Source organism: Thalassophryne amazonica, chromosome 15 (assembly GCF_902500255.1).
Source record: "Thalassophryne amazonica chromosome 15, fThaAma1.1, whole genome shotgun sequence".
Taxonomy (NCBI): Eukaryota; Metazoa; Chordata; class Actinopteri; order Batrachoidiformes; family Batrachoididae; genus Thalassophryne; species Thalassophryne amazonica.
In genome coordinates, this window is record NC_047117.1 from 78407041 (window position 1) to 78421690 (window position 14650).

General features: G+C 41.2%; 1 protein-coding gene across 5 annotated transcripts in view; it reads left to right on the top strand.

Moving 5' to 3' along the window:
- LOC117526842 overlaps positions 1 to 9237 on the top strand; it is a 33852-nt gene extending 24615 nt beyond the window's left edge. The window contains exons 1-5 of one of the 5 annotated variants that reach the window (XM_034188919.1): positions 2131 to 2249; positions 5531 to 5626; positions 6483 to 6800; positions 6894 to 7022; positions 8135 to 9237. In XM_034188919.1, coding sequence (XP_034044810.1) covers positions 2204 to 2249; positions 5531 to 5626; positions 6483 to 6800; positions 6894 to 7022; positions 8135 to 8175 — 630 coding nt within the window. In that variant the 5' untranslated portion in view covers positions 2131 to 2203 and the 3' untranslated portion in view covers positions 8176 to 9237. Of the gene's footprint in view, positions 1 to 2130; positions 2250 to 5394; positions 5627 to 6482; positions 6801 to 6893; positions 7023 to 8134 lie in introns of those variants that run through there. The other 4 variants (XM_034188920.1, XM_034188918.1, XM_034188917.1 and 1 more) reach the window with 4 other exon arrangements.
- The last annotated feature ends 5413 nt before the right edge of the window (positions 9238 to 14650 follow it).

Here is a 14650-nt window from a genome sequence, read left to right on the forward strand (position 1 = left end):
CTACCAGACCAAAATCTCTCATCAGCCGTTAAAATTTTTACCGAAAACCAGCTGAATTTATTGAATGGTGTCCACTCATTTATGCCTTACAGTTTTGAAAAAATTTTGATCAAACAAAGCAGCAGTCTCTGAGCCATTCCTAAACAATGAAAAAAACGACGAGAGGGTGGGCCACTCCTCACTCAAAGACTGCCCACAGGCGAATGACGTAACCGACAGGCGTGAAAAAACTCTCGCATGCCCACGAGGGTTCAAGCATGTCTGATGTAATCACACGTGATTCAAATCCATATGTAATAAGGTCGGATACTTTTCTAATAGACCTCGTATGTCTGCAGACTGAGAAAGTTATCGCCTTTACACGTGATGTTGCGTCTCCACCTCCTCTCCACCAGTCATTCATCAGTGAGCCTAAATAAAGGTGCCCTGACACTTGCACGATTTTAATCCGCGCACTTGCACTCACTTCGTCATGACAATCCCACCTGCTGTGTTCCCAGCTGGACGCCACAAATTGTGCACTGGATGCTGCGTATATAAAGTATTTATTTCGTAGAGGATTAATCATTTTCTCTTTGAGTTGGCTGTTGAAAGCGCCTCTAATTGCTTCCGGAATCACAGCAGACTGTTCCAGCTGGAGCTTTTCTCATGCGTGAACGAGGTGGAGAAGGCATTTGGAGCCGTCTAAAAAGGTAATTATTTTTCATGTTCATATTGTAATAGCTTGGTAAAACAGTTGCATGTGCAGCTGTAAAAGTATGTTTATGATAGATTTAACATCCCGTTATAATTGTTCAGATGAACTGCGCTGTGATGCAGTGCGCTGGTGCAATCAGTGTTTTTTTAATAGTTTACATAATGTTCATGTAATTAATGCATGATGGAGATTTTGAACTTTTCAAAATTTTCTTTGCACACTTGCACAAAGCTGTGCACAGTTTATAACAGATTTGAGATGACTTTACTCGTGCACAGCAGCGTGCAAGCGCGTGGATCAAAGTCGTGCAAGTGTCAGACACAAAAACACAGAAAGCGTGGGGTTGAGAGTTGGGCGACCAACAAATAGATGAGGGTTTGATTCTTGATCACGCTACTTATCTGAGTCCTTGGACCAGAAACTTTTTCCACTTCTATTGTCTGAATCCACAAACTTGTGTCAGGACTCTGGAGGAGCGTGCCCTGCTGCTCAGCTCACAGAAATCAAGTGCACACGCAACACGGGGATTTGCTTTAAATAACTATAAAATAATAACTTAAAACAGTCTTAACCAAGACTTCCCCTCTGGAATTATGTGGGCATGAACACACATTTGAATATTGTTGCCAGGCGCTGCAGCAGAATGTCCCCGGAGGAGAGACAGTGATGGGAGCAGGTCACTTCTTCAACCAGTGTTGACTTTGATCAATGTTCAGTTTAGGATTGGCAGCAGTGAACAGTGATGGTGATTATTCCAGTCTGCTGCAATTATTGGGTTGAAGAAGTGCCTGGAAACAGAGCTGCTGGGTTAAAAGCTGCCAGGTGGCCAATGAGCAGGACATTAATAATGTTGAAGATGGTCTTGACGACATGAGAGGGAAAAAATCTTTAACACTTTCAATCCAATATGTTTCTTAATGATTTTATTCATCTGTCTATTAAGTAAAGTCTGCAGCAGTTCCACTTGTTCTCTGTGCAGTTTGAAGTTTTTTTCCCCATTGTGTGTGCACAGTACACAAAATATTATGTTGGCACACCTCTCTCACAAATTCAGAACTTTAGAAACAGGACTCGGACATCCCCCAGGTTCATGTGCTTCCTTCCTCTTTCTCAAGAGGATGGTGCAAACATATATTTTTTTAAAATATAAAGGTTGATATTTTTTATTGTGGAGGCTTAGAGGAGTCACGTTGTAGTTGTCATGTTTTAAGAAGCTCCTCCTATGAAATTTTGCTGATGCAATGATATTCGATGTTCAGCGCGGTGATGCCAGACTGTGGGCGGAGCCTCATTCCGGAATGAATGAAGCGCGCATTAAAGGACACGCTCGCGCTCCTCGTTTCAACCTGCGCACATCTTTCGCTGCGGTCGTGCGTGTATCGTCTGACCAGTTAAAGGCGGTGTGTTCAGGTTTGGTGCCACACCCGGTTCCCCGTGAAACGGTGACAGTCACTCCGTAGCGGGTTACCAAAGACCGTGGAGAGCTCGCAGCCGTTACGCGCGATCATGACCGTTAACGTGATGAAATGGATCGTTGTGTTCGCCGTTTCACGTGAGTCATTTTGAATGTTTCATTTGTTGTCGGTTCATCTTGTTTTTAATGGGGATCCTCGATGAGAAGCTTTGATTTGTGATGATGTGGAGTTTCATCAGCGCGCCGTGCTTCTTCAGTAAATGCGCACACCGTTTTTCAGCTGTTTTCCAAAACCCCTGGAGCTCTTTACTGTCTGTGCGCGATGCCGTGTGTTATCGTGAACACCTTGATAGCTGCTGTTTCACGTGTCTTGCATGTTTTAGTTGTTTTAGAAGTTGGATCTGTGAGTTTCTGGAATGTGCTGCGCGTGCACGCGGCACAGGCTGTGCGCGCATTGTGATGGAGCTACAAAATGTCACATCTTTTAAACTGTTTTTGATTCGTGTATCATCCCCAGAAATAAAATCAAAACGTGTCAATTCAGCGTTTTTTTTTTTTTTTTTAATCCATAATCCCCCAGGGGCGGGGCTACAAACTTTTTAATGTTTTTTTTTTCTTTTTTTTGTGGGGGGGGGGGGATAAATTTAAATAAGTAAAACAGTATTACAGCCATAGATCACAGGTCATTATAAACTATAATTGACAATGGTAGTATCTTGGACGTGAAGTACAGGTTACAAGGTGAGTTTTTCCTCAGTTGTAGTTCTGTGCTGAACCAATCCACTCTGTGTGCCTTCTGGAAAACTATAGTGGAACTTTCACAACTTCTTTAAAGAAAATCCTTCTGTCTTGTTGTATCAGAGAAAACTAGAAAAATAAAATACTCCCTCCCTCATCACTTTTTTTCTGATGTCAAGGATGATAAACTTTTTTTTTAATGGGGTTCTTATTGATAAAAAGTAAGTCCCTTCAGATGTTCCCTTGTTTGCATTCAGGGTCACCACAACAAATGGTGGATCTGCTTGTTGCATTGGCACACGTTTTACACCTGATGTCCTTCTTGACTCAACTCCACATTACATCACGTTACATGGAGGAATGTGGCAGGGGTGGGGTTTTAACCAGGAACGTGTCACACTGGAAAAAAGCCCTCAAAGAAAAAAAAAAAAGGCAATACAGACCTCGACATTCGCACTTGTCTGATTGTCCAGGATGAAATGCAGTCGGGCAGCACAGATCCTTTATAGCCTTGCCCAGCTCCAAAAGTACAATTTTTCTTCCAATTTTTTTTTCATGTCATCATGACTTTCTGAGCTTTCCCAACAGCATGTGCACGTTGTGACCACAGCCTGTGGGGAAAAAAAGCCTCCTGGGTGACTGTGGAGTGCAGTTTTTCATCAAAAGCTACACTGATACATCAGTACCTTTGTGAACAGTTAAAAGCTCTGATCAAAACCGATAAGAGTGGATCCTTGTCGTTTTGATTGGTGTGTTGTATGTCACGTGACATGGATTATTCATCCCATTAGTGTTTTGTTGCATTTACACCCCATCAAACATAGCCAAAATCACGCAGAATGGCGAATCGGCGCACATCCGAAAAGTGTTGGGTTTCAGTTTTAAAACGTTCTGACAGCAATCCTTGAGGTTTTTTTTTTTTTTTTTTTTGAGTAAATTGCAACAGACCACCTAAAATTCCATTTCAATTTGTTTTCATTTATATAGCGCCAAATCACAACAAAGTTGCCTCAAGGCGCTTCACACAAGTAGGGTCGAACCTTACCAACCCCCAGAGCAACTGTGGTAAAGAAAAACTCCTGTGAGGAAGAAACCTCAAGCAGACCAGACTCAAAGGGGTGACCCTCTGCTTGGGCCATGCTACAGACACAAATTACAAAACAATTCACAAAACAAACATACAAAATGATGTACTTTTATTGCATAAATTAAATATTGCTGATTATGAAACGTGGCCCTGAGGTCTGCCAGAGTCGGCAGGCGCTAAGTGGACACCAGTCGGGCAATCAGCATGCTGGAAAATTTTCCACTTTCATGCTAAAACTGCAGCAAGCCTCCGATGTTTTATACAGCAGAGGCTTGACTTGGACACACCACCTCCTCTGGATCCTTTGGGCATGAAGAAATATGTAGAAATATGAATCAATGTGAGCAGAAGCTGTCTTTATGGATGCAATCGCAGTTAGATGGCGTTTATATAGGTTACGTTATATGGCGCCTCAAACAAATAAGTGAAAAACACTGAACGTAAAATAAACAAATAGTGCAACACAATATGAAGATTAAAAGAACATCAACAAAGTAACAAATAGCCACAAATGGAAAAACATCAACTAACCTACAGATAACCAAATCTCATGAATTTCATCATCAGTCTATCTGTACCTTCTGATCGCGACTGCAGGGACGTGTGTGTTATTTAAAGGTACATCATTTCAGAAGAAACACATGTTTCTAAGATTTGTGGGGCCAAGTACAATAACTTCAGTTTTATCTGAGTTTAAAAGCAGGAAATTAGAGGTCATCCATGTCTTTGTCTGTAAGACAATCCTGCAGTTTAGCTAATTGGTGTGTGTCCTCTGGCTTCATGGATAGATAAAGCTGGGTATCATCTGCGTAACAATGAAAATTTAAGCAATGCTGTCTAATAATACTGCCTAAGGGAAACATGTATAAAGTGAATAAAATTGGTCCTAGCACAGAACCTTGTGGAACTCCATAATTAACCTTAGTCTGAGGAAGAGTCCCCATTTACATGAACAAATTGTAATCTGTTAGATAAATATGATTCAAACCGCCGCAGCGCAGTGCCTTTAATACCTATGGCATGCTCTAATCTCTGTAATAAAATTTTATGGTCAACAGTATCAAAAGCAGCACTGAGGTCTAACAGAACAAGCACAGAGATGAGTCCACTGTCTGAGGCCATAAGATCATTTGTAACCTTCACTAATGCTGTTTCTGTACTATGATGAATTCTAAAACCTGACTGAAACTCTTCAAATAGACCATTCCTCTGCAGATGATCAGTTAGCTGTTTTACAACTACCCGTTCAAGAATTTTTGAGAGAGAAGGAAGGTTGGAGATTGGCCTATAATTAGCTAAGATAGCTGGGTCAAGTGATGGCTTTTTAAGTAATGGTTTAATTACTGCCACCTTAAAAGCCTGTGGTACATAGCCAACTAATAAAGATAGATTAATCATATTTAAGATCGAAGCATTAATTAATGGTAGGGCTTCCTTGAGCAGCCTGGTAGGAATGGGGTCTAATAGACATGTTGATGGTTTGGAGGAAGTAACTAATTGATGAGACAACTTCAGTTTGTGTCCACTTTTTGTAGCTTTTTTAAATTTCAGAAACGACTGCAAACTGACGTCTATATTTCTCTCTCTCCTTCAGTCATAGTGGGACTCACTTTGCCAGTCATGGGGAGGGCTGTGATGCACAAGAAACACCGGAGAGACTCGGGTCAACAAGCTGACACTCCATTCAACGGTGAGTTTGCAGCCATCCAGCCCCAGTTTCTCAAAATATTGGAACTCCAGCACGCTGGAAGGACAACCACAAGTGGCCATCCAGCATGTTTGCTCTGCACGTTTAAACCCTCCACACCAGTACATCATTCAGAAAGAGGATATATAAATTGTGGTCCTGGATGGCAACCACCCAGGCAGACAACCAGTTTATCCCCACCTCTGGAAAGTAGCCATTTAAGGTCTTCAGTACTGATGCAAGTGAGTGTTGGATCATGCAGAAAGAATGCGCTGCATGGCTGAAATGTCATAGCTCATGTTCAGTTGCCTCAGCAGAGTCCTCCCAAAGCGAACGCTGTAGTTTGACACAAAGTCACGCAAATGTAACCCAAAGATTTTTCTGAAGAGACCTAGCATCAAAGTCGCTGCCTTTGGTCTCTGGTTAGGGACCACACAGTAAGACTGGAAGCAGCCTAAAGACCTCACGATTCCATAACCTCTTTCCAGGCATCTTAACTTCAAAAGTCATGGACCGGGATCCTTTCTCCCCCACCATCATCTGAATACTCCAAAGACGAACTAGGACTCATCGAGACACACTCCAGTAGAACATTTAGGCCCACCTCTGTCCTGATTTTTTTTTTTTTTGTGTGTGTGTGTGTGTGTATTGGTAGCCGTGTAGTTTTCTGTTGTACTGGCTCGAAGTTCACCCACCTTTTATAAATGTGTGTGCAGAAGGTCTGCTAATGGGATTCAGAGTTAGCCAAAAAGATAATCTGTTCATAAAAATGTTAGCGTCACTAATTACCGTTCAGTGGTTAGTGCTCACCACTTACAGAAATAAGAGTCGGTTTTGTTTTTCTTTCTTTCATGAACAGTAGGACAGATGCCGTGCAACATGAAAGAGATGCAGAATGTGACGGGATCTGTTGGACAGACCATCACGCTGCGATCTGGAGTCACAAAGATCCAACCAGACAACCTGGTGACTTTGTCTCGAATCAGAAATTCGGAAGAAGAAACATTGTTTAGTTGTAATGGGATGCTCAAATCACCACCTGAGCGGTTTGGGTTGCACCTCCACATGGACACTGTAAACATCACAATTGACAACCTTAACAGCAGTGATGCTGGACTTTACAGAGTGCAGATTTTCAACGGACATTCTGTAAACCAGTGCTTCAATCTCACAGTCAGTGAGTATCTGAACATAGTACATGTTAAAATAAATACTGTTTGTACAGTGCATATAAATACAGAAATGCTTTTCCTGTGGTTCTGTTTCACAGAGGAACATCCTGCAGAGGTATCTGGTGATGATCAACAGTCTCATGGCCGTGTGGGTTTGTTTGGCACCGTTGGAGTAGTTGTTGTTGCTGCTCTTATCTCCATACTGGTCATTCGTCGAAGGATTTGCGGTAAAGCTTTGAGTCAATATTAACACTTCTGTGGTTGGATTCACTGTGTGTCCTCTGAGACTAATTCACAAAGTTTCTGAACACCAAAAGTAGCTCAGGCATTTGTGAGACACTGTGGTCCAGAAGGCCAAACTCTATCATGCCAGTGTTTAAAGACAACAAGGACCTTCTAAAATGGAGAGTTTTAGTAGTGAGTTTATCACAGTCCCATATCCAAAGGTTTTAGGCAACCCAGACACCTATTCCAAGATCAAGGGGTCCTTTTGTGTCTCATTATTGGCCAAAAATTATTTTGCTCCTTTTTGCCAACTTACATGCTATAATCAGTGTTAGATGACTCTAGCATCTTGCACTAACTGGGATTTGCGCAACAATTCTCGGTTTTCTCTGTATAGGCAATTGAAGACGACGACTTCTGTGGGGTCGTACACAAAATTAAAGAAGGTGTTAAAGATGTTCTTCAAAAACAAATCAAACAAGCATATCTTACCCAAATTTCATTATTTATTTCTGAAATAAGATTACAGTTAAACATTAAAATGAATACAACGTCCATTACATCTCTTAGACCTATACTGGTCAATCTTCGTTCCTACTCTCACCTATGGTCGTGAGGGTTGAGTCATGACTGAAAGAACTAGATCGCAGGTACAAGCGGCCGATATGGGCTCCCTTAGGAGGGTTGCTGGTGTCTCCCTTAGAGATTGGGTGAGTAGTTTGGTCATGTATTCAGTAAATGGGATCTTCATGACTAGGTAGGAAGTGATGGTCTAGTGGTTAAGCGTCTGGCTTGAGATGAGAGGGTCCTTGGTTCAAATCCCTGTCAGACTGGAAAATGAACAGCCTTTGCACAGAGGCTTTAATCCTCCACTTGCATCTGGTGTGCTTTTTAGAGTACATTGCATGACAGCACCCTGACAGCTGTGTGACAGGGCTTTGAGGTTCTGATTTAGATGGAGAAGTTTTATATAAATGCACTCCATCTTCATATAATTAATAAAAACATTCCCATATTGCTCTTTAGTCAACATTTTAGAATGTGTAATTAATGATTTTTTTTTTTGTTTGTATCTACTTTTAGTGTGCTGAAATGTTTCTTCTCTTCTTCACAGCAGATTATGGCCAACGGTGCCCTTGTTTTCGGAGATGCTAATTCATCTGCAGATCCATCTGTGGTCTACCGTGACGACCCAGTGTGACAGTGAGAGTGTCCAGTAACCAGATGTGCTTCAGCTGTGATCATCAACACTGGACTCTTAAGGTGTACACGTGATTTTAGGAGGAGCAGATTAAATACCACATGTGCATTAATATGAACTATAAGCTGTAATGGGCCAAAAGCAGTCTGTGCCCCTGACATCTCACCACCAGCACTTTTACTTCATTCAGAACAACCATCTATTCTTTCTCCACTGCCACCTTTTTCACTTCTCCTCAGTGGCCATTTGTTCATCCAGATGTAAGATGACAGTATTCTTCAGAATGTATGTTACATTTTTTTAAACAATTTCAGAAACAGAATCTCAGAAGGCTAAGATTTTAAATGTCATTGAATGAAGTATTTAAATAATGTGTAGGTTAAAGTCTTTCTATAATATGATGCTGCTTTAGAAAAGATGGTTGGTGAGTGAGATATAAGGTTGTTCAGCAGGAGAACAATTTTCTGTTTTCTTAACTGTTTCCACCTTGTTTTACTTTAAATGCTAAGACGCGATCACAAAGAGGTTTCTATAAAGAGTAGATATGAACAGCTTATGATTTGGCCATAAAAAAAAAAATCAGTTTGCTTTAATTTCTATCAGAGCAGGTTTGTATCTCTCTACCTTTGAAAAGCTCTTAGAAACCCAGCTTTTTAACAACCAGAAAATGAGACTAACTCAGACTGACCGTGCACTTTTCTTTTCGTTGCTCATATTTTTGCACTTGTTGGATTGTATAGTATTGTACGTTTGTACAAACGTTGTATGGTATTTTTTTTTTTAAGTAGCTTTGGATAACTACCAATTGAATTGTTGTAGCATGTAACAGGATGGGTTTGCAACCACAGGTCATACGGTCTAACTTTGGCGGTCAGGGACCATATGCACGAAGCAACCTAAGGCTAAAAATACCTCCTAGTGACATTATTCTAAGAAAAATCTTAGAATTTATCAAATTCTTAGACATTTCTTAGAATCTTCCCTTGGTAAGATGAAAGTTGTCCACAAAACACCTTAGGCCTTAAGGGGACTCCTAAGGTGCCAAACTGGTAAGAGTAGTGAGGAGGACTTTTAAGAAGCCTAAGAGTGTCTTAAGCAGATAAGCTGGTGGAAAAGACAGAGAAGAAGTAGCGATATTCTCTGTATGTAGGATGACAGTCAGTAACATGCTACCAGCTTGAGCTATGTAATTATTTTATGTTAGCTTACTGTCTTAATGTATATATAAATTGTTTAGAATCTTATCATATACCCACATTGTCATTATTTTTGTTATCATTATCAGTATCATTTATATTTTATTATTACTTCTATTGTCATTTGATTTTTAAATGGACAACAATGGGAATAAGTTTTCACTTTCTTGTGTCATGCATGCAGTTTTAATATATTTACAATTATCAATCAATCAACATTTATTTATAAAGCCCCTTACAGCGCCGACTGGTGTCCAAAGTGCTTAACATAAAGAACATAAAAATAACAGAACATGTCACCTCCCCACTAAGTGTTAAAAGCCAGTTTAAATAAATAAGTCTTTAACTTAGTTTTAAAAAGTGCTAGGTCAGGAATAGTAGGTAATTCAAGAGGTAGCTCATTCCACAGTCTGGGGCCGGCTACCGCGAAAGCATGATCATCCCAGCATTTATATCTTGACTTTGGAACATCTAAGTAAAGCTGGCCAGACTCCCTTAGTGTCCTACTGTAGGTGCGTAAAGTTAAGATTTCAGACAAGTAGGGAGGTGCAAGGCCATAAATTATGTACTTACTGTACATTGAACTTATTTATGCACCCACACACACTTTTCATATGTAGGTAATTGGCATGTGAATGAGAGATGTTCAAACATCTTCAAGCTGTATAACAATTCATTTTGTTCTGAACTGCATGGAATGAGACAGGAGAGAGCTTTTGTGTTTTTGGCACTCTGCCACAAGGAGGCATTCTTATTCTTCAGTTCAAACGAGAAACAACACAGGGATGGCATCAGAATCGATACACGTTTCACTTATGGTGACATGGTGACATTTAACTCAATAAACCAAATTAACTACAAAAACATAATAAATCAACACACGCTAACAACATTTTTAAACTAACATGAACCATAATAGCAACATTTAAAACGCCAAAACCCGAAATTCCCATAATACATTGCAGCACAAAAATTTACAGGTTTAGCGACCGGCCCAGCAATCGCTCCAATTTAATTTTGCTGAGTATCATCATCATCATCATGGCATTATGTTGTTTTCATGAGTACGCATTTCTTAATGCAGTCGTAGGATCGGTTGATGTTACTGTTCATTCATATGCAGGAGTGCAGAGTGCATTTATTTATTTCCCCTTCCCTTTCCATGACAACCAATCACAGCTCTTACAGGACCATGTCATACCTAGCAACGGGGTCAACCCCGCCTCCTGACTAAAGCCTGGTTCACACGACAGGATTTTAAAATTATCTTTAGGTTTCCAAAACCTGAAGAGACCACACACGTGAAGATAAAAAATCATGGATCTAACAGGTTTGGTCGTACAGTGTGTGGTGTTCAGCCACACGGTAATAACAACGACACCACACACGAACAGATTTAACACACGAACATTTACAGTTCAGACAGGAAATCTCGCAAAATCTCTCGAGATTAAACGTGACTTCAGAGTAAACAAATGGAGGTACTTTGTGGACTATTTAAAACAAAGGGAAAAATGATACAAAAAGAAAAAGAAAAGGCGTTCTTTAAAGAAGTAGAGACAGCGCGACCACCGGACTTTCTGGTAAGTCAGAACAGCTGTTTTGATTTTATTTTCCGCTCCGTACGTCCGTCACCTCGCTTTCTGATTGGCTGCACGTCACATTCAGCAGGCTGCGTGCTTGTTTGTGGTCGGAGGACACAACACATGCTGCGATATCGGGCCAAAAAACCCCAACATGTTGAATATCCCCGATTTGCGATCGGAGCGCTCCTGACGCCCTTCCGAGCAGATCAGAGCGCTATTAACACACCACACACGGGAGGAATATCTGATAAGATTATCTTTGACGTCATCACGATTGTCGGGGCGTCCTTAAGATTGCCAGAAGGGGAAGATCGGGTCCGATATCGGCCTAATTATCCTGCCGTGTCTTCTTGCTCAGACTCACTGTCAGACATTCCTTGCCAGGAAATTTTAGGCTAAGTTAGGAGCTCTTTCAGAAAACTTTGAGATGCTTTGTGCATAAGGGCCTAGATTATTAGTTTCTATATGTCCTGATTCAACACTTTTTGAAAACTTGAAGCATTATTGTGATAGTGACCAAAAGTAATAATGTTCACAGCATTCCGACCAGTAATTCTGCTGCTGATGTTTTTATTTAATAAATGGAACTATTTATTCAGTTGTTTGTCACGTGTCTTAATTTAAAGAATCACACATTATCAAGGGGGAATAGGGTCCCAGGGTCGCATCCCACCTGGTTCTTTCTGTGTAGCGTTTGCATGTTCTCCTTGTTTGTGTGGGTTCCAGCTTCCTTGCCCTTCCAAAGACATGCAGGCTCAGTGAATTGGTGATTTTGAAATTGGCCGTAGGGCTGAGTGGGCCCGTGAACGTGTTGGTCTATGTGTCAGCCCTGTGAAGGATTGACAGCCTGTCTGGGGCATACCTCGCTTCTCACCCAATGACTGCTGGGATGGGCTTCAGCTCCCCCATGACCCTGAGCTGGAATGAGCATCGAGAATGAATAAGTTCGTTACGTTATAGAGTTTGAATTTTTTGTCTGTTACAGTGCATCCAGAAAGTAGGGTACACCTGGCCACATAGGGTGCATCTGGAAAGTATTTACAAGCGCTTCTCTTTCTGTATTTTGCATTATACTAAGCTCTAATGGAACTAAAAGTGGTGTGAATAAACTAGGTCATCTAGTCAAGATGTTAACAACCAGAAGAAGAAGAAAAAAACTATGGCCAATGGCGCATTTAATGAACATGATGAATGTCATGACCATCGCTGTCGTCATCATCGGATGGGGAATTTTCGAGATGGGGAGTGTGGCAGACTTCACCGGCTCAATCTGAGACAGCTTGGGCATGCGCTGGTCATGCAACACATGAAAAGGAGAGCATATAGTCCTCCATTGCAAGCCCTAAACTAAGCAGCAAAGATCCTCCTTGCAAAAACTATTCAGGTTGGTTGCAAAATACTGTATTTGTGCATCTGAGGCCCCCCTTTTTTTTTTTTTTTTTTTTTTTGAAGAAAAGTATCAAATGTCCACCTAAAATAAATTCTGTGACACCACCACCATCATATTGTAAAAAGAAAAAGGAAAAAAAAAGTTTTCACAATGTTTTTCCCATCCCTTCTGCATCTGACTCTTCTGCAAAACTGACTTTGGTGTTGATGGTCAGTGACAGACTGGATGTTCCACTGTTTTCAATGAGGCTAATTGCAATAAACATTTAACTGCAGTCAAACAGGTCACAACTTTTTGAAGATTCCATGAGTTTTCTGCGTTATAAATGCTGCACAAAATGTTTCAGTGAAGTAAATTATTGTCATTGTGGTTAATAGTGAAAACTGTCAATACACGTCACATAACCTTTTTTTTTTTTTTTGCTGTGCCAGACAGTTGGCAAGGAACACATTCAATAACTGACAAAGGGATATGAAAAAACAGCCTTTTTTTTTTTCTTTATTTGTGAAGACATTTTATTGAAATGGGCAGTCTGACAAACATCTGACCAAGCTGTGCAAATGAACATATCGCCGCCGCCACCAATTACGCCCAGGGTGCTCTGACGAGCAAATATGGCTATGTGCACCATTCTGATTAAAGATAGTTATTATTTTTATAGTATCTTATCAGGTGACCATCTTGAATAAAACTCACTTTTCAGCACGGAAATAAATAAATTCACGGTGCTGGTTAACGGTCACGGTACCTGTGAACAAACTCTTTTTATGCTGATAAAAATACAAAATACAACTAGGACTGCAAGCAGTCATACGAGGTCTGTCAATAAAGTATAGGTCCTTTTTATTTTTTTTCAAAAACTAAATGGATTTCATTCATATGTTTTTACGTCAGACATGCTTGAACCCTCGTGCGCATGTGAGTTTTTCCACGCCTGTCGGTGACGTCGCCTGTAAGCACTCCTTGTGGGAGGAGTCGTCCAGCCCCTCATCGGAATTCCTTTGACTGCGAAGTTGCTGAGAGACTGGCGCTTTGATCAAAATTTTTTCTAAACCTGTGAGACACATCGAAGTGGACACGGTTCGAAAAATTAAGCTGGTTTTCAGTGAAAATTTTAATGGCTGATGAGAGATTTTGAGGTGATACTGTCGCTTTAAGGACTTCCGACACAGCGGGACGTCGTGCAGCGGTCCCAGGCGCCATCGTCAGCCTGTTTCAAGCTGAAAACCTCCACATTTCAGGCTCTATTGATCCAGGACGTCGTGAGAGAACAGAGAAGTTTCAGAAGAAGTCGGTTTCAGCATTTTATCCGGATATTCCACTGTTAAAGGAGATTTTTTTTAATAAAAGACGAGCGGATGGATTGCAGCGTCGGCTCGCAGCCGCCGCGACGCTCCGCCACAGGAAAAACACCTCTGTTGGAAGCCTTAAGGACAAGTTGGAACATGTCCAGCTGTTAAACAATTTCTCATATACTCACTCCACTGAAAGCCATCAAAAGCCGCCTGGATTTTACAAATGGTTATCAACACGGAGGTGTTTTTCCTGTGCCGCCGCACCACGCCGGCTGCGTCCCATTAAAAAAAAATCCCCTTTAACAGTGGAATATCCGGATAAAATGCTGAAACCGACTTCTTCTGAAACTTCTCTGTTCTCTCACGATGTCCTGGATCAATAGAGCCTGAAATGTGGAGGTTTTCAGCTTGAAACAGGCTGACGACGGCGCCTGAGAGCGCTGCACGACGTCTCGCTCCGTGGGAAGTCCTTAAAGCGACAGTATCACCTCAAAATCTCTCATCAGTTGTCAAAATTTTCACCGGAAACCAGCTTAATTTTTCGATGTGTCTCACAGGTTTAGAAAAATTTTTGATCAAACAAAGCGCCAGTCTCTCAGCAACTTCTCAGACAAAGGAATTCCGACGAGGGGCTGGATGACTCCTCCCACAAGGAGTGCTCACAGGCGAATGACGTCACCGACAGGCGTGGAAAAACTTATGCATGCGCATGAGGGTTCAAGCATGTCTGACGTAAAAACATATGAATGAAATCCATATAGTTTTTGAAAAAATAAAAAAGGACCTATACTTTATTGACAGCCCTCGTAAACGGGCCCTCGTTCTGCGTGACCGCCTACCCAGGCCAGTGGGTGCCATTGTGACCACATGTGGGCATGTGCATGCAGGGGCAACCACTCATCACACAGTAAAAATTTTAAACAAATCACACAATGCATCAAGGAGTTATGACATGTTGATTG